At 40.9% G+C, this 22,038-nt stretch overlaps 3 protein-coding genes across 3 annotated transcripts; all 3 read right to left on the reverse strand.

Moving 5' to 3' along the window:
* Positions 1–2,010: 2,010 nt before the first annotated feature.
* On the reverse strand, positions 2,011–7,219 carry LOC310932603 (ubiquitin-conjugating enzyme E2 L3-like). Its single transcript, XM_083895930.1, has 4 exons — positions 7,128–7,219; positions 4,238–4,333; positions 3,766–3,952; positions 2,011–3,060 (listed from the first exon to the last, which is right to left on the reverse strand). Exons 1-4 carry the CDS (start codon positions 7,149–7,151, stop codon positions 2,906–2,908), a joined length of 462 nt encoding a protein of 153 aa, XP_083752056.1. The 5' UTR covers positions 7,152–7,219; the 3' UTR covers positions 2,011–2,905.
* A 1,540-nt stretch (positions 7,220–8,759) lies between these two features.
* LOC310930798 (ubiquitin-conjugating enzyme E2 L3-like) lies at positions 8,760–10,073 on the reverse strand (the record flags this gene model as incomplete). Its single annotated transcript, XM_083893844.1, has 4 exons — positions 8,760–8,914; positions 9,027–9,213; positions 9,760–9,855; positions 10,050–10,073. 4 exons carry the CDS (start codon positions 10,071–10,073, stop codon positions 8,760–8,762), a joined length of 462 nt encoding a protein of 153 aa, XP_083749970.1.
* A 1,377-nt stretch (positions 10,074–11,450) lies between these two features.
* ckmt2a (creatine kinase, mitochondrial 2a (sarcomeric)) lies at positions 11,451–18,426 on the reverse strand. Its single transcript, XM_083899365.1, has 10 exons — positions 18,333–18,426; positions 16,008–16,197; positions 14,941–15,139; positions 14,642–14,737; positions 14,300–14,521; positions 12,856–12,941; positions 12,562–12,685; positions 12,331–12,465; positions 11,837–11,962; positions 11,451–11,739 (listed from the first exon to the last, which is right to left on the reverse strand). The coding sequence occupies exons 2-10, from the start codon at positions 16,154–16,156 to the stop codon at positions 11,623–11,625; spliced, it is 1,254 nt and encodes a 417-aa protein (XP_083755491.1). The 5' UTR covers positions 16,157–16,197; positions 18,333–18,426; the 3' UTR covers positions 11,451–11,622.
* Between the last annotated feature and the right edge of the window lie 3,612 nt (positions 18,427–22,038).

Here is a 22,038-nt window from a genome sequence, read left to right on the forward strand (position 1 = left end):
ATCCCTGAGTCTCTGTGACATATTAAGAGGATTTTATGGCCAGTTGCTTTAGATTTATTACATAGTGCACCTCTGATGGAGCGAGAAACACACTGACTCTTATTACTACTGAATTTATATTTGTTTTTGTTTAATTTTCTACACTCTCCGATCACTGGTATATACAGTATAACAGTATTTGTGATTTTCCTCCAAGTACCACCAGAGGAAGCTCAGTCTGAGAACCATGGCTTAGGTATTTGTGTTTACTAATGACGGGCAGCAGTTTCACTGAAGTCACCGACACTCTAACAACGATAAACAACATACTTATACTGATTTCCGACATGAAAAGAACGTTTAACTAAATGCTCACACTCCACCTGAGTGGAGCAGCTGTGTTGACATTTCAGTATAAAGACGTACACTTAAAAAAAACTAGCTAACTAGCTAACAAACCTGGGGAGTGAGCTAAAATGAACACATGAAGCCGTTGTTGATATTAGCCACTGTCACTTCCCCACATCGCACACACTGGGAGCGAGTGTCATTTATAACCAGCTGTCGATAATAAACGTAATTTACCTGCTGCAGGTGAAGCTAAACGTAGCCTGTTAGCTGCTAGTGAACGCTAGCTAATAATGGCAGCTAGCTCGCAGTCAGTGGGTTCACCCGGTTTGTTTCGGAGTCTCTTACCCGGCGGCGTTTTATTCCATAACTGGTCCTCGGTGATGCTCACGCTCGTCCTCCGCTCGAAATGTCCGTTGGACGTTCTCTCATCCTCCGAGTTGACACGTAGCGTTGACAGTGGAGAGTGAAAGCCAGCACTGTTGGAGTTTTGTTGAAGATGTTGTGCACTCTCAGGCCGCCATCTTGCGCAGACTGTTGACTAGTGGTGGTGGTGGTGGTGGGGGGACAATAATTCCGCTGCACAAACTGTACGTTGCTAGGATTAAAGTTTAGTTAGACGGCGGTGATGCTCTCACTCATGTTTAAATAAGTAAATAACCCGAAGTAAATACAAATGGTAGTTTGAGTTTGGTCAATACAAAGCTTATATGACATTTCCAACGCAAACGAATAAGTGTTACTTAGCATTTAACTTTCTGAGGAAATTGATTTGTGACTTTTTACACAGGGGACACGGGTGTGATAAGACCTTTACATATTCAGGAAAGTTCCTAATATACCTTGATCCAGTACTAGCATGACTTGGCTTAATAAAGTGTTTTTTTAGTAGCTGTTCTGGCAAGGTTCCAACTTCCAGCAAGCAGCTGAGTCGATACTAAAATGTGACGTCAACAGACTCCCGGCCGCTGATTGGTCAGAGAGTGTCGTCACTGGAAAAGTCACGATATTAATTTAGAACCATGATAAGAACTGGATGGTACGGTGGCCCTGAGGTGCAAAACACAAAAAACACAAATGCAAAACAAAAAACACAAACGCAAATCACAAAACAACAAAAACTGAGCTAAACACCAGCCCATAGCCGTGACCATGTATTGTGATTTGTGATTTTTGTTTTGCATTTGTGTTTTGCTGTGTTTTTTGTTTTGCATTTGCGTTCTGTGATTTGCTTTCGTGTTTTTAGTTTTGTGTTTTTTGATTTGCATTTGTGTTTTGCACCTCAGGGCCACCGTAGGATAGAGGTCCCCCCCACTGTCTTGAAGACAATTTTTTACCAGTGGCCACTCGTGGTACTGCAACAAAAAATACTCACACAGCCCAAAAAGCAATTTTCCCATTGATCACAATAGTAAAAGAGACATCTGTAAAACAGGACATAAGGCCATAAAAATTAAAATTTACTATGATTTGAATATATGAATTCGACTGTGTTTAGTCAATATTCCCTTTCTCTGTCCTGAACACTTAAAATACTCTTTTTGGAAACATGATAGTCAACCATTGTATATCATTGAGGGGTCCTATTAAGACATATCACATATCTCTTTGACTCTGAGCTGTGGTACATTGGGTGAAAATAATCGACAGCAACACAGGTTTTTTTTAAGCATCCATCACAAATCTTTATTCAGTGACCTGTCGTTCACCTGCCGTCGGATGACGCCTTATACAGGATGTGTGGACATGTATACGGCTGGTGCTGCCATTAAACAACGAACAATGCAAGTTCAAATAAAACCATTAAAGTGCAAAAAAAAAAAAAAGAATAGATTTCTTACTCTTAATCTGAAAATATAATCAGTGCTGCGATTGGATGACGGGGTGAACTTAAACAGCAACCCTGTGTGATTGTTTTTTTAGACGTTTGAAGGCCAATGTTTTTCTTATTTCGGTCACCAGTGTTTGAACAAGTTGCAAAACAATCACTAACCACACATTATGGCATCCAGTCGTAGCATCCAATCTGCTGGAAACTGAAAGTAATGCTCATTGTTTTGTTTTTTTTAGACTAACAATGTTGTATTGTTGGTATTACAATGGGAGTGTTTTTTTTTTTTTGGTGCATCTTCAGGGATAAAATGGAAACAAGAGAGGAAACAAAACAAAAAACAGCATTAGATGCTGTGTCATGATAACCTTTTAAGACAAATCTGTAAACAACTCTGCTTAAAATCACGTTTACTCTGAGAAAACATTCACCAACTTTAGACTTTTTTTGTTTGTTTGTTTGTTCAGTAGAAAGAAGTCATTGACAAAATAAAAAGGTGACACCTAGGGGCCGGATGCTTCCCATTCACCAAAAAGTCCTGCTTACTCTCTCTCTTTAGCCAAGTGAAACAGAAACACAAGTTTCTGATTAATGAGTGGTAACAGAGTGCGAAAACAACGCAGGGACAGGAGATCAGGACATTTCTGAGATGTTTAAAGATAAAAAAAAAAAAAAACTGAGTCAGAGTGACCTCTTTCAACAGGAAGCAGGCCAGCAGCCATCAGTGTCAGTGTCAGTGTCGTGTCGTTAGTCCACCGGTCGCTTTTCACTGTGTCTCTTCGTGAAATCCTCGGCATTCTTATTGAATTTTTTGACGTCTTTTGTGTATTCCTCTGCCAGGTCTGCCCTCAGTGGATGCTCTGGCTCAGGAGTCTCCATCAGCTCAATGAGTTTTTGAATTACTAGAGGACAAAAGGGAATATGAGACGATAGATTAAATTCATGCAAAAATTCTTGTTGGGGCCATTTAGCTGCAGCATCTATTGCACACGCGAGTACATTATTTCCAATGGAGATGAGTGTCATATACTATTGGTTTTGTTAATCATGGAATGGTTTGTTGTTTGGAGTGACCCTAGGTCAGGCTTCTGGACATCCAGCAGCTATTTTTTTTTGCTTGTTTTGTGGCCGTTTGTCTGAACAAGATGTCAAGCTGATAAGGAATGTAAAGGCTAACATAATACAAACACTGTGCAACCTAGCGTGGCTGACAGTCACAACAGCTAGCTACGCTAATCGAAAATGAAAACATTTGCGTTGTGCCTAATGAGGTTGCACAGTGTTTGTATTATATTAGCCCTACGCTAATGCAAATGCTAATCGTAAGCCTAGCTTAGCTTTAGAAACAGGTTCGCCAAGTTAGACGCAAAGTATTAGCATGCGAATGCAAAATAAATATGTGCTTGCGTATGGACACCTCGTCGCCATCATATTAAACAGCAGAGCTGGGGTAATCCGCTATCTTTGTCTTAACTCTTTTTATCTTTTTAGTTAGCAGCTCCCAGGTTTTGTTTGATTTTTAACAAAAGCTGTGACAGAAGTGCAAAACACATGCTTTTAGAGACTCGATGTGAAAGTCCCCCTTCATTGAATCGTGTAAAACTCACCCTGTATGACTTTTGTGGCTGGCTTCCAGTTCTCCGCGCTGATGATGGGCAGGCAGACCTGACCTTTGTCATCGATGTTTGGATGGTAGATTTTTGTCTTGAAGGTGATTTTGGGAGGCTTAAAAGGATATTCAGTAGGGAAGACGATCTCAATCTTGAACGCTCCTTTGTCATATGGATGACTCTCCTTTGGGGGAAGAAAACAGTGTGTTGATTTCATCAAGTTTGTACTCAGGGTCATTAAAAATACATTTAATTTATGTTTTATATCCTTTCTTAGTAGCAACTGAATGTGTTTATCGGTGTCTGTGCTTCATGCTCTCATTTCTTTAATAAAGGCTTATACATTATACAATATATAATATAATCTTGAATCCTGAGTGCAGTAATCACAGGTTAATGCTGTGTTCTCAAAAACAAAACAAAATATTAGTTTCAGCAGGAATGTTACTTGCAGAATGTTGATACTTACAGGAATTATGAGCAGTTGCCAGAGTAGTACGTTTGATTCATCTGCTTGAACAATGCGTAATGTCTTTTGGTCATTTTTCTTGATCTCAAGGAGCTCCTACAAAAACACACAAATAAACATTTTGTTACATCCTAAAGCCGCTATGGTCATTGAGGTAGTCTGCATATAGCTCAACGTAATGACCGTGCTTACTGAGAATGTCGACTGATTTTTTTTTTTTTTAAATGATACATATTTTTCCCACGGTTGGTGTAGTGGTTAGCACTCTTGCCTTTGCAGCAAGAAGACCCGGGTTCCTGGGTTCGAGCCCCGTTTGGAACAACTTCGGAACAAGGGCCTTTCTGCAAGGAGTTTGCATGTTCTCCCCGTGTGTGCGTGGGTTTTCTCCGGGTTCTCCGGCTTCCTCCCACAGTCCAAAAACATGCGATATGGGGATTAGGTGAATTGGTCACTCTAAATTGACCGTAGGTGTGAGTGTGTGAGTGAATGGTTGTTTGTCTCTATATGTGGCCCTGCGATGGACTGGCGAACTGTCCAGGGCGTACCCCGCCTATCGCCCAATGTTTGCTGAGATAGGCACAGCACCCTATGCGACCCTCTGGTGGAGGAAAAAGCGGTAGATAATGGATGGATGGACGTATTTTTCAAATATAGCAAGACTGGTATACAAAAACCAGAATGTGGAAAAGTTGGGCTTTGTGCCTTGACTATTAACATAAAAGCTGTTGGTGCTTTCTCCTGTTGTCAGTTTTTTCCTGTTTCCATGTTTATTCCATCCCAATCTACCTTTTTCACAGCAGTGAAATATATATATATATATATATATAGTGAGCCAGCTCAAATGTTGGTATAAAAAGATGAATTCAGTTTATTTTCCAAATAAATAACAATAATATTTTTAGTATTTTACTTTTTGGTCTAAAACATTTGTTAAGCACTGTATGTGTGCAGCAGGTTGATGTTCTGTTGATGGATGAGTGTTTCCTGCTCTGTTTGACTCTGGAAACCCTGTCACTCTGGTATGACCTGCTGAGCCAGATTGTCTCCATTTTACATTTAAAAATATTTTAAGAAAATAAAAGAAAAAGTAACTTAGTAGTTAGTAGCTTTATTTTAATAACTTTCTTAACTTTTTTTTACTCAAATGGTTGCACATGTATTTGTGTTGTTTCTATGGTGTTTCTTTAAATTGTTGTTTTAAATATACAGTGCTTAAAAAATGTATTAGACCACCACATGCATAACTCCAAAAGTCACGGACGGATTTGAATGAAATTTTCAGGAAATGTCCAAAATGGGACCAGGAACAAGTGATTGAATTTTGAGTGTGATCCATACAACACGCTGCATGCCGGCAGGGTGTATTTTATAGGCACTGAGCTGCCTTGGCGGAAGTCTGTGCTCTCCGAGTGCTTTTCTATAGGGCTGCAACTAACGGTTATTTTCGTTATCGATTAATCTGTCGATTATTTTCTCGATCAATCGATGAATCGTGTGGTCCAGAAAATGTCAGAAAATGTTAAAAAGAACGTTGATCAGTGTTTGTCAAAGCTGGAAATGATGATGTTCTCGAAAGTTTTGTTTTGTCCACAAACCAAAATGATTCAGTTTGCATGATTTATTTGTTATGTGGAGCAAAGAAACCATGAAAATATTCACATTTAAGTCGCTAAAACAACCAGAAATCTTGTTTTAATAATGAAAAAATGATTATCAAAATAGTTGCCGATTAATTTAGTAATCGGTTAATAATCGTTTCAGCTCTACTTTTCTAGTAACAAAATATTTTTTTTATGTTTCTGTAATGGTTAATACACCAGTACGAAGAAGCTCTTAAACCGAAATTATATTTTTAATGCTAAAATATAATGATATTATCCATGATTTTCAAATGTACTGTTTTGCAAAAAATAAAAAATAATACAAATCAGAGTAAAGTACATTATTATTTCTCTACTAAGATGTCAAATGTTTTAAAACACAGGCTGTAACCCTGTTTCAGGCAGGTGCAAATATCAATTCAGCTTGTTATTTGACATATGACATTTAAAAGTATGCGAGCAAGAACTAGTTCAGGCTCAGTGACGGAGGGGGAGGAGCACGTCTGTCCAAACACTTGTTCTTCCTGTTTGCATGGAGGAGAATGCCGAAGTGCTAACCGGATAGCTTGACCAATGACGATAATTCCCGACGCAGAGGAACCAAAAGCAAATCCTTGTGTTTCAGTGAAACCGAAAGTAGCCGCACACAGTCATTAAACACGTTTTAAAATACATTTTAACGTTGAAAAACATTCAGTATATCATATTTAATCAACAACCCTGCTATGCTACATTTATCGAAACGGGTGTATGTTACGTACGTATTAATCAATGAATGTGTTATTACCATAATAGAAGCATTTAGAGACCTGAAATAACATTGCGCGGACGAATCTACTCAAATATGTTATCGTAATATTTCACTTGAATAATGACTTCAACGTCGATTCATTCTCCCGTTTTCGATGAATAGACTTTAGTTTTGGTTTCGCGAGGATTGAATATTATCTCACTGAGGTTGTGAAGTCACACCCCGGGCGTAAAAAAAGTCTCCATGTTTTCGGGGAAGCGCCGCTTCCTTCAAACGGCGACAGGAGGCTCATTTCACCGCCTTCGAGACGTTATCTGACTCACTGCTGTGCGGTTAAATGCTGAATCACTCCGACTAACTAGTTACACCTCAGTCACCGTCTGTCGGACGTCAAATATGCTGTCACAAAAGCAAATGTCCCGACTTCTACGGTCTGTACCGACACACATTTAAAACAAAACAACAACAAAAAGTAGTTTGAACCACCTCTAGGGACAACAACTGAATCGTATTACGTTATAAATATTGTTTCTTTTACCTTATTTAGCCTCTTCGCAGCCATTGTGGTGTGGTACCGATGCCGTCTTCTTTTTCCTGTTTCTGTCCGCTCTTCTTCTTCTTCGTCTTTCTTATTCATGGCGGTGGTTGGTTACAGCTTATGTTTGCGTATACCGCCACCTACTGTACAGGAGGAGTGTGTAAAGGGACTGAATGGGATAGACTAGAACACATTCTCATTTTTTTAAGGAAAATAACGCAAAAATAATAAATAAAAATAAAAATAAATAAGTAAATATATTTAACTTAATTATTTCCATTAACGGTTGAGATGTCTGTTCCTAATAAACCCGGTTTGCATAATTCATAAAGTACAACATTCAGATCAAGTCACATTGATTTAGTGTTAGTGAGTTCAGCTTGATGCATTTTTCAATGAGATATAGTGACTTACAGTGTGGTCGACCAAATGGTTGAGTAGTAACTTAAAGGGTAAATTTTGTATTCTTTAAGTAAGGGATTTTTCCTCTGCATACCATGTTCATCCAGTATGTTGTGTATTCCTGTTTATACTTCCTGTTCACTCCATTCCTGTCTGAAAACATCATATTTTGTGCAGTACAATAATACATGCTCAACATCTTCCTTAATTTTACATTCTATACATAGACCATCGCTTTTTCCTAATAATTGCAGTGTTGAATTAAGGCTAACATTAGCTAATATTAGCTAATCATAAGTGTTTCACTTCAATAACTAGATCTTCTCTTAAAGAATATCTGCTCTACTTCCTCTTTTTTGAGGTTTTATGGCGGTTAGCTTAACTACGACTTGGTGCACTAGCGCCACCATTTGGTATGGAGGGTGTGTCAAAATGTACTACTACTGCAAAAATGACTTTGATAACTTTAAGGACTGATGAGTATTTTATTGTGACAAAACATAGTTTTAGCGTGAGTGAGTGCTGGAAAAATGCATGGATCTGGCCACAAAAGACACGGTTCTACAGGTCGCTAATAGCCTACTGCTCTGTAGACAATAGCATTGTCTGGTACTGACGTGTGTCATAGCCAACCCGACAGTTTTCATTAGCCCAAATAGCTCGACAGTTGATTTTTTAATTCATTTACGTAGGACGTGTATCGCAGCACTTCGCTGTTTCCAAGGGGACACGTTTCAGGGGAGCTCCACCTCATGTCTAGTTGGGCGGATCGGTGCATATGTCTCACTTTGGTGATCGTCACGCCAGGAATACACGATCGGTAACCCAATTCTGGATTTCCACGGCTGAGTAATCACATCTCATATGCTAATATCCGAATATTCGAGAGGAACACACTAGCGCTATCGGTATTTCCGCGCCTGAGTAATCTCATCTCACCTGTAAGTCTATTTGGCCTAGCTAGCTTGCGGAGTGGTTCGATGTTCGAACAGTTTCCAGCGAATATCAACGCTCAATGTGCTGGATGGTGTGCGTACCGCTGCAGGCGTTAGCATGCTAATGCGGAGATTTAGCTTTAGACGTTGCAGTGGTCTTAGCGTGGTCTTAGCATGCTAATACATACTTCCTACGGGCAGTGCGCTAGTCAGTGATACCTAGACGCCAGTGTTTCACTTGTTAGTTGACGTGAAACAGAAATCTCTATTAAGGAGTGGTTGCAGAGCGTCAGTGTTAGTCCACGGGTCTCTTTTCACCGTGTCTCCTCGTGAACTCCTCTGCGTTCTTCATGAACTTTGAGCAGTCTTTGGTGTATTCCTCTGCTAGGTCTGCTCTCAGTGGATGCTCGGGCTCAGGACAGTTGACCAGAGCAATGAGACACAGAATCACTAGGAGAGAGAAGAGACTATATTTAGTTCATTAGTTACACAAAAGTTCCCCATTCATTGAATTGTTTGGCCTCGAAGAAAACCCAAAACCCAAGGGGCGTAAAAAGCTCACCCTGCAAGGTTTTTGTGGCTGGCTTCCAGTTCTCCGCGCTGATGATGGGCAGACAGACCCGACCTTTCTCATCGATGTTGGGATGGTAGATTTTTGTCTTGAAGATGATGTTGGGAGGCTTAAAGGGATACTCAGTAGGGAAGATGATCTCAATCCTGAATGCTCCTTTGTCATATGGAGCACGGTCCTTGGATGAAAAAAACTAACTAAATTACTCAATTTAGACATTGAGACAAATGAACTGAATAGTTTCATGGGGCCAAGGTCATGGGCTAATGCTGTGCTCTCAGTTTCAGGTGTAAGTAGTGTAATGGTACATTCAATTTCTCTGGCTCAGAGCTAGAACTGCCCATCACCCTATACCTGCCCAGTATAGAATACCAGGTCCTTTGTGTATAGTGTATTGTATATTTTGTATTGTGTCTAGCCTGAACTGACACATTCCTACAACATCTGCAGGTCGGCTGAGTCGGATCCCCGATACCTCCAGTAGACAAAGAGGTGCGAAAACAGCGCCTTCAATGGCAGACTCTTTGTCTATTGGAGGAATGCAAAAGGGGAGTTGCTCAGGTATAAATGTGGAGGGCTCTCTTTGCTCAAGGCCTTTCTCCAGCAAGGATCACGCCGGTGAAGGTTGATCTTTTCCTTGCAACGAAAATAAGAAGTTCTCTATTTCATTCTTCACCAGCAGCAGAGACATTTCCACAACAGTTAGCATCACTTTGATACTTACAGGAACGATGAGCCCTTGCCATGTGGAGATGTTTTGGTCATCTACTTCAACGATGCGGAAATGCTTCTGCTCATTGCTGTGGATTTCATCGAGCTCCTACAAGAACCGACAGAAAACACAAGCTGATTTAAAATAGAACTAGAAAAGCACTCGGAGAGCGCAGGCCTCCGCCAAGGCATCTCAGCCCCCCCCCCCCCCACAAAATAGCGATAAAAACAGGGATGGCGTCACTTCTTCCTGGCCCCATTGCGGACATTTCCTGACAATTTCATCCACATTGAAGTTTCTACCAAGGCTTCTACGGTAACCCGCATACTGATCATAGGAAGGCTCTTTTAGCAATACTACTGCAGTGCCCATAGGAAGTACGTATTCCTATAGTGGGAGCTGAAGAAGATTTTTCAGTTATGGTAATGCATGATAAGGAACATAAAGGCTAACATAATACAAACACTGTGTAACCTCATAACGCAAATATTTTAATTTTCGATTAGCGCTACCATTAGCGTAGCTAGATGTTGTGACTGTCAGCCATGAGGTTGCACAGTGTTTTGTTATTATGTTAGCCCTACGCTAATGCTAATGCTCGTAGCCTCGCTAGCTTACCTTTGGAAACAGGTTTCGCCAAGTTAGCCGCAAAGTAGTAGCATGCTAATGCAAAATAAATATGTGCTTGCGTATTGGTGAACGGACACCGACTTTGTCGTTTCAGCGTAACACCATGTCCTGCGGTGAACCGTGTGAAAATGTCTCACCCACCGTGAGGACAGCCTCTTCACTCCCACCTCCCCCGCTCCAGACAGCGCAGCTGCTGCTGATGAGCCGCTGCCTGCCTGGTGCAGCGCGATAAATCAGTGGAAATTAAAATTCCTCCAAAAAATGTGAAAATCAAGGATGCACACCATCGGGCCATGCTCAACCCATATCCAAAAGTCTTAGGGCGATCTGACTCACGGTCAGCGAGATATGCCCGTCACAGACACACAGACGCAACTTGCTTTATAGATAGATATCTGCCACATGTCTACCGATATCTCTTGAATTTCTTGTCCCCCCACAGCACAATTTTGCTCCTAACGACACCCCGAAGTCCAAAAACATAGCCTGAAGTGGTACAACACAGATCAAAGTTGCCATCCACACTTTTTCGCCACATGAGATTGTGTGGAAGTGGATAATTTAGCAATATATACGTCTCATTTCTATCCGATATCTCTTAAAGTTTTTCGTCTGAACACTGTCACTGCGTACGCTAGTGTCCTTAGAAAGTCGCCTGCCAAGTTTGAGGCTTGTCGAGTGAATTGTTGGACAGTTATTTGATATAGAGTAGAATTTTTTTTAACCTTGGCTAGCCTCTTAGTGCCAGACATTGTGGTTCTGATCTCTGGTTTGTTTAGAGGTGATGCCGTGTGTGTGTGTGTGTTGTATACACCTCTCCTTCCTTTGATCTGCCTTTTAAATCAATTTTTCTACAGAACAAAAAGTGCATCATCAGAGAACCCGAGGAGGAAGCTGACCGTCGATCTCCTGAGGAGGGCAGCGTTGCACTTCTCGATGTACAGGGCCAAATGTGTTTGTTCTATTCGTCTTGTTTTTGGTGCTAATTTTATTTTGAAAGAGGCTTTAGTCTGGTCTTGAGAACAACAAACACAATGAGAAGTACTTTTTTTATGTTAGATTTATTGAAAATTCAGGGTTACAGTAAGAACCTTCACATGAGGTAGAGTTTTCCTAACAGCAAACCATGTCTAAGTTTGAGCTATACTCTAAAGAGAAACCACAGACATCTCTCTGAGGTTTTTCTTCAGACTCTTCAGAGTTAGCGCTGACCTCCTGCTGACAGCGATGACACCGAGGGAGCTTTTATTTCCTAAATTGAGTGATGGGAGCTGGGATTTTGATGTCCTGGCCCTTCTCCAGCTTCTTCTCACAGTCGATCAGGAAGTTCACGCCGTCGATGACCAGCTGGACCAGTTCCACCTGCATAGGGTCAGAAACAGAATCCAACAATCAGGAGTGGGGGGGGGGGCAATAAAAAAAACAGATGTAGAAGACAATATGGCCGACCGATCGTCACCTCAGATTTGCCCAGACGGTCGTTGTTGGATATGTCAAAGGTGTCTCCGGTAGCAGCCGTATCCACTCCTCCTGTGCCTCTTTTCTGCAGCCGCAGGTTGTCCAGGATTTTTGAGAAACGTGGATCCTGTGGATTGTTTTCAGTCAATAAAGGGTTAAAAGAACATTGTGTTCAAGAGCAGAAAACTCAAATATCATCATAGATAAGGTAAGATAAGGTGACGTTTTCGCCAGAGTTTGTTTTGTCTGTCTGTTAGCAACATAACTCGAAAAGTCACCGACGGATTTGGATGAAATTGAGGGTTAGCTGCCTTGGTGGAGGTCTGCGCTATGCAATCCGGTCAAAATTCCTCACCTCCACCAGTTTTATGAGTTGGCTGCCTTTGCTGACGATCATGTGAAATGAATGCAGGTGACCCTGTTCTTGTCTCCTTGCTTAAATTGTAGCTGTTAAACTGGTGCGTGCATGTGTAAGTGCATGTGTGCGTGCGTTACCTTGCTGAGCTTCGGCAGGCGTACGTGCACACCAGCCCTGAGACCAGTGCCCAGGTTGGAGGGACATGTGAGGACGTAGCCGAGATGCTTGTTCCACATGAATTCCCAGCCTCTCTCCTGGATCAGATGCTCCACCTATGGGGGGTGATCATAAGAGTCGATCAATCTCTTCACATTTGTTTAAAGTTGATTTTCTTTAAAAAAAAAAAATAAAAAAAAAAATACTCTTACCTGTTTGAGACCTCGGCAGAATCTCTCAAACACTCTCCTCATGTTGCCTCCCTTCTCCATGGAGATGACTCTGGTGTGGTCCTCCTCATTCACCCAGATCAGAAAGGTCTTATCATTGTTGTGCCTGAAGAGGGCGAGAGAGAGAGAGACACATACTGTACATTAGGACACATTCAGTGCAGAATTCATTTGTGCAAGTATGTTACATGCTGTAAGAGAATATTTCTACGGAAAGATATTGAAAAGTGGGCATGGGTCAGTATGATGTGGTCACACACATGCAGCAGACCCTACCAGATGCCCCTGGCGTCTGGCCAGTCTCTGCCCATAAAGGCACATGTCAACAATGGAGAGACAGGTTTGTCAAACAGGAAGTGGTCCTGAGGGAGGGAGGGAGGGAGAGAGGAACAGGTTGAAGAAGATAGGTAAGGATATGATGTTAAAGCAGAACTATGCAGGAACTAATTGAACAGCTTCAGAGTAAATGGTTTGTATTTAAATCAACATCATCATTTGTTTCATTGTTTCATCGGTTTTTTTACCCTAAAAGGGCAGTAAAATCACAAAAGTGGCCCAGTATTAATTAATTAATTAATTAATTAATCAATCAATTAGCTAATTAATTAATTAGCACTTTTATAGTGCTAATTAATAATTAATTAATTAATTAGCACTTTTATATTGAGATTTAACATTTATATTTATATTTAACATTTAATATTTTGATACATTTAATATTTATATTAATATTATATTATATAATATTATAACATTTATAGTTAAATTTAACATTAATATTTAACATTTAGATTTAGATTTTTTATTCAGATGAAACATTGAAATGTGTGATATTAGTATATATTACAAAGTTTACAAATATTGCTGTAAATCTGGTCAAAACTAACATTCAAAAAAATTCACATGTTTTTTTATCTAAATGTGGCAAAAAAAAGTTTCGTCTATTTTAGCATGCGCAACTTCACAATCGGCATTCCCCATATACTGCATAGGATTTTGCATAATTTAGCAACATTCCCACAGATAAAGATTGAACAACAGTACTATGTGAAACGATACAGTGTTTGTACGGCGGCGGCCATCTTGGAATCCTAACTCGTAAGGGTACATAAGGTTGCTCCAAGTTGGAAATCCCAATTCTTGAGTTATGAGCCTGAGATCTGCAGTGCTGCATGGGTTGCTGCCCCGGTAACTTTGGCAGCGAATGTCTTCCTTCCTTCCTGAACACATTCAATCTTTGTTGTGGTGGCCATCTTGGAATCCCATGTAGGGCTTGGTGAGGTTGCTCTGACTTTCTTACTTCCAAACTCAGACTACCACTATACACTTCACAGATCTATGGGGCAGGGAAAGGGTGTGGTCATGATGTCAAAAAGTGGAAATACTTCTCTCTTCTATGTGTCTCTACGTGGATTTCTCTGAACACGTCAACCTTACCAGATCCCTCTGGCATCGGGCCAGTCTCGGGCCATGAAGGCCGAGGTGAGCAACGGAGACACGGGCTTGTCAAACAGGAAGTGATCCTTGTGTGGTTGCAGCGTGAAATGGTCAGAGCACAAAGGGTCAGTGAAAGTGAACCACCATGACCTGCACCGAGACTGATATCTACCAACAACCAACCACATGTTCAGCACTCACAGTGGTCAGAAATCATACAGCAGATACAATTACTTCCGACCATCACCTTTCAAATTAAAAGTCCTAAAGTGCTGTGACTCACATCAATGAGCTGCTGCTGCTCCTGGTCTGTCATGTCTCCCAGGCTGTAATAATGTCCGGCCAGGTCTCCCTTCAGACCAGCCAGGGCCGTAACTGCCACCCTCTCCACCTCACGACGTTCGGCCCTGGAGCAGGCGGGGGGGAGGCTCAGGCCGCGGATGCTGCGGCCAGTCCGCACACGGGACGACAGGACGTAGTTGTCATCGAAGACGCCATTGGTAATCTGGAATAAAGATAAAGAAATGATAAAAGGAAACAGTTTTGCAGGTGTGGGAGCAGAGTTGGTGGACGTATACTGCAGTGGGGGGGGGGGGGGGGGGGGCTGTGACGTGTGTGCGGGCACCTTGGAGGAATCCAGGTCAGTTGGGTGAATCATGGTTTTGGGGTCGTAGCCGTTGTGGCGGTCTTTGATGATGGGGTCAAAGAGGTCGGCGAACACCTGCAGGAAAATCGACGTCAAGGGCAGAAGGTTAAAGGTCGTTTTGGAAAATAGTTTTTGATGGTAACACTTTACAATAACGGTACATTAATTAATGGTGTTATAAAATGGCATTAAAACCTTTAAGTCACTTTTAAATGCCTTTCTCCAACCACCTAAAGGTAAAACGGAACTCTGACAAAAAAAACAAAACACAAACTTACCTCATAGCTCTCCTCATCTCCAGCCACACAGCCCACTGTTTTGATGAAAGGGTGGCCAGGGTTGTCCACTCCAGTTTGGATGCACTGGTCCAGGGTCCAGTTGTTGGGGGTGACGTTGTCCCTCAGTCTGGCATAAATGGCCGGCGTCAGAGCGGTGGCCATGCAGTTGTTGTGTTTCCTCAGGTCTGGGAAGTCAGAGCTACGAGGGAAAAAATTGTTATCTTTATCTGCAGCTTTAAAGGAGTCATATTATACCCTATTTCTCCAAGTTAACCTAGTTCCCTGGTGTCCTAATGAACATTGTCTGTGACATGCTTTGGTCAAAACACCATAAGGATGAAGCACCACAGCAGTTCAATCACCCTGCCAAAACAGCCCTGTTCAGAACACTCTGTTTAGTATCTCTATAAGTCCACCTTAAAAAAAAGTAAAACAAAACTTCAGGGACAGGAAATGACATCAGCCACAGAGGCTAGTGGGAGCTAACAGCAGTTAGCATTTGGAAAAGTGATCATTTGCAGGCTCTAGCAGGCACATTGTTGTCATATGTATCCACTGGACAGATAAATCCTCTGAGGCTGGAAGTTTGTGTAGAACTCTGTGCTGCACCGTGGAGCTAAGAATAGAACTTTTCGCAGACTTCGGGTTTTAGGATACCGTTGCCCTCGCCAGCACTCTCGCGTGTTCTGGCTACGATTCACTAAAAATTAAAATGCTCTTTAACACCAAGTTTATCGCAGACGACACTTAGCATCGCCGTACTTGCGCTGCGGTTTTTGCTAGAGGAAGAATTCCCGCGGTTCCCGAAAGCCGAGAAGTTCCACGTCAAAATGTGGTTATTACGGTAATTTCACTTGCACTCGTGCAAGAAGCTGGCGAATCAGTGTATTTGTCAGCAGAGAGGAGAGAGTTAGAAAAAAGACCTATACGTAGTTTGGATTTTTTGGCCTGATTTCGGACTCAAACAAATGTTATTTTAAATGTCTTTTCAATTATTTTATGATTATTCTTGAAAAATGGGCAAAAGCACACAACATTTTTCCGGGGTCCACAAACACGTCTCTTACCTGGGAGGATAGAGCTTCTTTTTCGCCTCAGCAACCAGGGAGCTGTTTTCACTCAACAAGTAGCCGGTTGCCATGGATCCCGCACCAAGGCTGGCCAACAGCACGGCCGTGTTGCGGCCAGAGAGCAAACGTGTGAAAGAGCTCGCCATCTCGCAGATTATCAAGGGAGTCTATGTCAGTAACAGAAGAGCTGGAGAGAAAGAGTCAGAGTTAGGCACAATTCCATTTTTCATTTCCCCCCTGGCCAGCAGCACATATAATATGACTCACATGTGACGTTTGGTTGCCATAGATATGGAAAGCTATCAGGTATGATCCTGCTAAGCAAAGATTCTAGAGCATGGAGTCAGAGTCTGAATCAATAAGTCACCCGTGGCCGTATTTACAAGAATTATTCGAAAATTAAAGGAGCAAAAAAAAACGACTCGTGGAGGTACCAACGCAAATTATACCTTCCCAGAAAAAAAAACCGAGCTGCTGGCCTTCAAGAACTCTCCTTCAAATTTGAAGCACGTTGTTATGCTAGCTTGTTGTTATGCTAGCTATCTAACATCAACGTTAGCTAAGTTAGTACTGTGATAGTTAATGTCCCGCTTTTATACACTCTTAGTGAATAAAAGTGCTTAGTAGAACCGTACATGGTTCTTCGGATTGTCCTCGTAGGAGAACCCTTTTAAAACCCTTTATTCGGGAAAGGGGATTTAAAGGGTTCTCTGGATCAAAATGGTTCTTCCTGGAACCATCAGTGTTACCAAGAACCCTTGAAAACCCCTTTTTTTTGGTGGTATTTATGCTGCAACCCTGCGAAATGCATCTTCTTGACATGATATAGCAACCGTAAGTTACGGTTACTTTTAATACTAATAAAGTACACTTAAAATCAGGTACTTTACTTTTACTTAAGTATGGTTGTCATTTTGGTACTTCTACTCTCTCTTAGAAATAAGGGTTCCAAAAGGGTCCTTCTACAAGGGCTGAGGTTCAACCTGGAACCATTTGCCATTTTGCTTTTCAAGGGTTCTTGGTAACACTAATGGTTCCAGTAAGAACCATTTTGATCCAGAGAACCCTTTAAAACCCCTTTCCTGAATAAAGGGTTTTAAAAGGGTTCCAGGTGGAACCTTTATAAAAAGGAGCCAAAAAGGGTTCTCCTATGAGGACAGGCCGAAGAACCGTATATGGTTCTACTTAACACTTATATTTCTAAGAGTGTACTTTTACTAAAGTAAATAATTCTCTGGTTATTTGTACTTTTACTTGCGTACTGAGACTCAGTACTTCCTCCAGCACTGATTAAAGTAACACCGTCACCCCTCCTCCCACTGCTGCAGCTTTCTGTGCAACACAGTAACGAGATTAAAGTGTAGACGGTGTAGAGTCAGGTGCTTTTAGCCTCTCGTTAGCATTAGCATTAGCACAGCACAGAAACCTGCAGAAGCACGGGTTTTACATGACCACGACTTACATGTAATAGAATACAGAAAACAGAATAATAATGCTGAATTACTATGTTAAAACATGTTCTAAGGGTTAAAGATTTGCTTTCAATTTGATATTCGAAATAGAATCATTTATTCTTTGTGACTGGAAGGTCATTTTCCAACGTCTCCTTCGCAGAGGGAGGCGGAGACCATGCTGTGTGGACATCACTACGCCCCGTTAATCCTGGTCAGAGGTGAAACAGAGCCAGAGTCGGTCATTTGCACTGCTTTGGGTCAGTGGTAATATTATTTATAGATCGCTGGAGTTGCCAGGATCCACTGCCAAGACCTGAGCCGTCTCTGGTTCAGCTCTCGGTGACATTATGATCCGGTCACAAGACCCCCCCCAGACCCTCGTGAGTGCCGAGTCGGCCGGAGGGACGGACGGAAACGGGGACAGGGGTCAGGGCGGAGAACGACGGACATTTGAAAATCAAGGACAGAACTGATTCTGCGAGTCGTGTGGTCTTAAAGGCCGAGGATTAAATCGACTCAGACGTCTCACAGGCCTTCTCCTCCTCCTCTGACCTGTGTGACCTTTTAACACCTGAGGAAATGGTTTAACGCGATGCGTAAAAACCACCATCGGTCTATTTGAAACAAGCAATTTGCATCCTGTCAAAATAAAACCACTATATATAAAAAAAATAATTCAGCACCATTGATATAGTACGTTACGTATTTTCAAACATGCAGTCAGAAATGTTTCAGTTAAAAGTCATGCAATGCATAAAATGATCTATAATATCTTCTTCAGTACATGTTCAGGTACTGATGTTTTTTTAAGTTCTGGAAGCGACTGAGGTGTTTCTGCAAAAGCGAAATAAAAAAGAAACCACATTACCTGTAGGGAAGCTGCTCTGGCTTCTTGTTGAAGGTCTCCTGTAAAGAGCTTTTCACTCTCGGGAGTGGATGGTGGTGGTGGTGGTGTTGGGGAGGGGGGGGCTCCACCTCCTCACGTGGGATTAAAAACTTCAGGCCAATCACAAGGTCAGACCCACACCGTTATAAACCAATGAGCTGCACAGTAGTGGCACAGTGACACTCGTGATGAGCCAGGGTGACCAGTGGGTCAGATATCACTCTCCAGTTTATGTCACTGTCCAGTTTGACCTTGATATTTACATTAGCATTACAATATCTGAGTCCTTGTAACAAGTTTGGTGATTCTCCTCCAACCTCCAAGAGAACTGACCCTCGCTGATTGTTCGATCGTTCTCTGTAAAGGAAAATCTGAGTAGATTAGCAATTTCTGAAATACTCCGACCAGCAACTTTGACATGTTCACTAAAGTCACTGAAGACACCTTTCTGCCTATTCTGATGCTCAATGCATGCTAAAATATACATAGCTGCCATATTTAAATATGTTTATTGGCAGCCAAGCCAAATGTTAGTCTGCCCTCTAGTGGTCATAACAAAAGAATGTATTTCACCTGTATAAAGGTAAATAGTGACTAGGGCTGCTGTTCTGGCTGCAGTGATGTCATTGTTTGTCCTGTTTGGTGAACAAATCAGCAAAAACAAAACAAAAGATCCATCATTTTAATGAATAAAAACATTGATTTACCTGCTCCGTATATGCCTTTAAAACGTCTTCCATCTTCTGACCAAAAGTTCCAGTCTTCCTCTTTTCGTATTTATAAAAAATAATTTATATATATATTACTCTGTATATTTGTACGTAACTATGCCTTGTGTTTTATTTGTTAGTAACAACACTTGTGTTGTGTTTATGTTGCACTTATGCTTGTCCTGTGTAGGCCTAATGCTGCTGCTCTACGTGTCTGTCTTCAATTGCCCCTTGGGAACAAATAAAGTTTTTTTGAATTTGAATTTGTAGAGCTTTACCAGCTGAGGAGTAACGTTTATGGTCAATTTTGAGTCAGACCATACTAATCAACTCGAGGTGATCCAGATCTATCCAGATCTTATAATACATCCATGGTAAAAATCCTTTGAGGCAAATTGTATTTGTGATGGTGGTTTGCATGGGTTTTCTCCGGGTTCTCCATATATAATTGTAGTATCCAGTCATCGTAATCTACTAATAACATGATTATTAATCTTAAATAATCACCAAAAATAAACAAATAAAGTTTGACTTAAACATCCTGGGTTAATCACCAGTTTAACTAGCTTGAACAATAACACAGTGTTTTATGGTCAATGTCGCCATCTAGCGGGCAAAATAAATCACTGCAGTACTCGAGACGACCAGGTGGGGAAACAAAACACGAATTTCTGCATTAACATATTAAAACTAGCGAAAATAAAACAGTCAAACAGTAAGAAAACAAGACTATTAACTTATTTTTGACAGTATTCACTGTCAAACAAGGCAGGTAAACTCACGTTTCAGCATGTACGCACACGGCTGATATACACCATAGTTTCTCCACATCTCGAAATACCGCATTGCTAAGAGGATATGACGTAACGTAGGTACGGAAAGCATACTAGGACAAACTAAAACGAAACTCAAAGGTGTAAATGGGCTGGATAAATAATACAACAGAAAAACAGTTGATTTTCAGTATACTAAATATATATATATAAATAAATAAATAAATACAAATATAATTTTTTTCTAATCCCAGCTCATTTTCTGTGTTAGTAAATGTTTTCTTCAGCTGTAAGGAAAACTTGCAACTACATTAAAAGTCACATTGTAGTTTTTATTTTTAAACCTGCAATGTGTAAATAAATATATGTACAGTACACCGAAAAACTGAAAGGGAAAAAAAGCACAACTGGAATTTCAAACAAATACAGCAGCGTTCGGAAGATTCCTGTCACATGAGTGTGTGAATAAAAATAAATGAATAAACCTAAGATAGAGTCACAGTTTCATAGCAGGATCACAGTCATGTGTAGGGAAGAGGAGGAGCTTGTGTTATTAGCATGCTATCAACAAGTTTATTCTATACAGGCTTTGAAAAAACCAGGAACAAGTCGGCTCAGGGACATTTAGAGTTATTTAGAGGTTCCGACAGTGTGATTCCTAAGCTTTCCATCAATGGCGTGGCGGGGTCACGCGTTTACTTCCTGTTAGGGCTAGAGAACTATTACATTCGCGAGATTGGACATGCGCTCATTATTTTCAGTTAGTCAGAGACAAGGATACGAAGGATAAGAATTATAGTTAAGTGCACTTTGTGTGCGAAACCAAAAATTCCGTCTACCTCGCGAAAAATAGAACAAGTACTAATTTATCAGAATAATCTAGCGTGGTGCATCGCTAATTTTAAGCTAGTAACCAAAAGAAAGCAAATTGAGGATGACAACGGAAAACAAACTTAGCAGCAAAAACTAACATTCTCCCGTCTTGCGATGCTTGAACCCTCAAGAAGTGAGGAGACTCACGGCGGAGTAGTCTCCAACTTTTAGAAAAATTGTAAAAATTGTGAGAGGCTAGCAACAACAAGGTGCGCAATCATTGATAGCGTATCATGGCCTCAGCAGGTTAGTACTACTGGGCTATTGACTATAATTAGCCACCAGAACAGCGACATAACGTCAGTTATCCAGCTAAAACATAGAAAAACAATATACGGTACAATTTCAATATGAATACGCCTAGTTACAGTATCTCTAACCCATAACTGCAGGCATTATATTGTACTGTTGTTAGCCTTAAGCATAGCTCAGTCATTATGCCATACCTCATCACCCGGGTTAGTGACTACATCCACGTTTTATACAGTCAAATTCGAGCGCGGTGAATTAATTAATTATTTTTGGACTTTGAGCTGGAACCAGAGGGGCGGTTATAAGAAATAAGTACAGCATGAGCTAAGGTACATGTGAGTCACATACAAATATGAACATTTTGTTGTTATAAGCAGACATGTATGCTAAATGATAGCATACATACACACACACACATTCATTTGTATAGAAAGATATGTATAACTATTTATCTACATCTAGCTTATGGCAGTTAGCCGAAAAAACAAATGGAATGGTATCATTTCTTGTATGGTTATAGAAAACCGTCCAGCAGGGGGCAGAATAAATAGCATCATATTTCAGGTAGCTAGCTTGCATTTTACTGTAACTAGTTAACTACTGTAGTTAACTAATATTGTGTAAAATATTCCTTACTATTCATGTTACTGTTGTTCAATGAAGGAATTAACAGCCCATGTCTGCTTATGAGAAAACAAAATGCAACCCTAATACCATGCAGCATATGGACAATGTACAAAACACACAGAGCGGATTAGGAAATAAATAAAATAAATTAATTAACAAATAAACAGTGGGTAATTTTTCCCTATAGTAGGTTGAGCTGAGCCACGCTGACGTTGTTTGTTATTTACAGTGTAGTAGGTTCAGTCGCCAACAGGGTCGTTTCTACAGTTACAGTACGAGTGTGTGGCAGACACACTGAATATACACAACATAATCACACAAGGCACAAATTCTCCTGAGTTTCAGACACACAAAACCCTGTAACAGACACGGTTGCTGTTCCATGAAGAAAAGCTCCACCTGTTTACAGTGGAAACATGTTCGTTTGTGTTTGTGGATGAGATACAGTTGGAA

This window comes from Microchirus variegatus (assembly GCF_963457635.1).
Source record: "Microchirus variegatus genome assembly, chromosome: 1".
NCBI lineage: Eukaryota > Metazoa > Chordata > Actinopteri > Pleuronectiformes > Soleidae > Microchirus > Microchirus variegatus.

What these genes read in the sequence shown, in the direction of transcription:
- LOC310932603 (XM_083895930.1), bottom strand. Translation starts at nt 7,151, where the DNA reads ATGGCTGCGAAGAGGCTAAATAAG. An exon ending in CTGCGAAGAGGCTAAATAAG is followed by an intron (nt 4,334 to 7,127) that starts GTAAAAGAAACA and finishes GTGTTTTTGTAG; the next exon opens with GAGCTCCTTGAGATCAAGAA. An exon ending in GGCAACTGCTCATAATTCCT is followed by an intron (nt 3,953 to 4,237) that starts GTAAGTATCAAC and finishes CTTCCCCCAAAG; the next exon opens with GAGAGTCATCCATATGACAA.
- ckmt2a (XM_083899365.1), bottom strand. Translation starts at nt 16,156, where the DNA reads ATGGCGAGCTCTTTCACACGTTTGCTCTCTGGCCGCAACACGGCCGTG. An exon ending in GAGATGAGGAGAGCTATGAG is followed by an intron (nt 14,738 to 14,940) that starts GTAAGTTTGTGT and finishes ATTTTCCTGCAG; the next exon opens with GTGTTCGCCGACCTCTTTGA. An exon ending in AGCAGCAGCAGCTCATTGAT is followed by an intron (nt 12,942 to 14,299) that starts GTGAGTCACAGC and finishes TCCCTCCCTCAG; the next exon opens with GACCACTTCCTGTTTGACAA.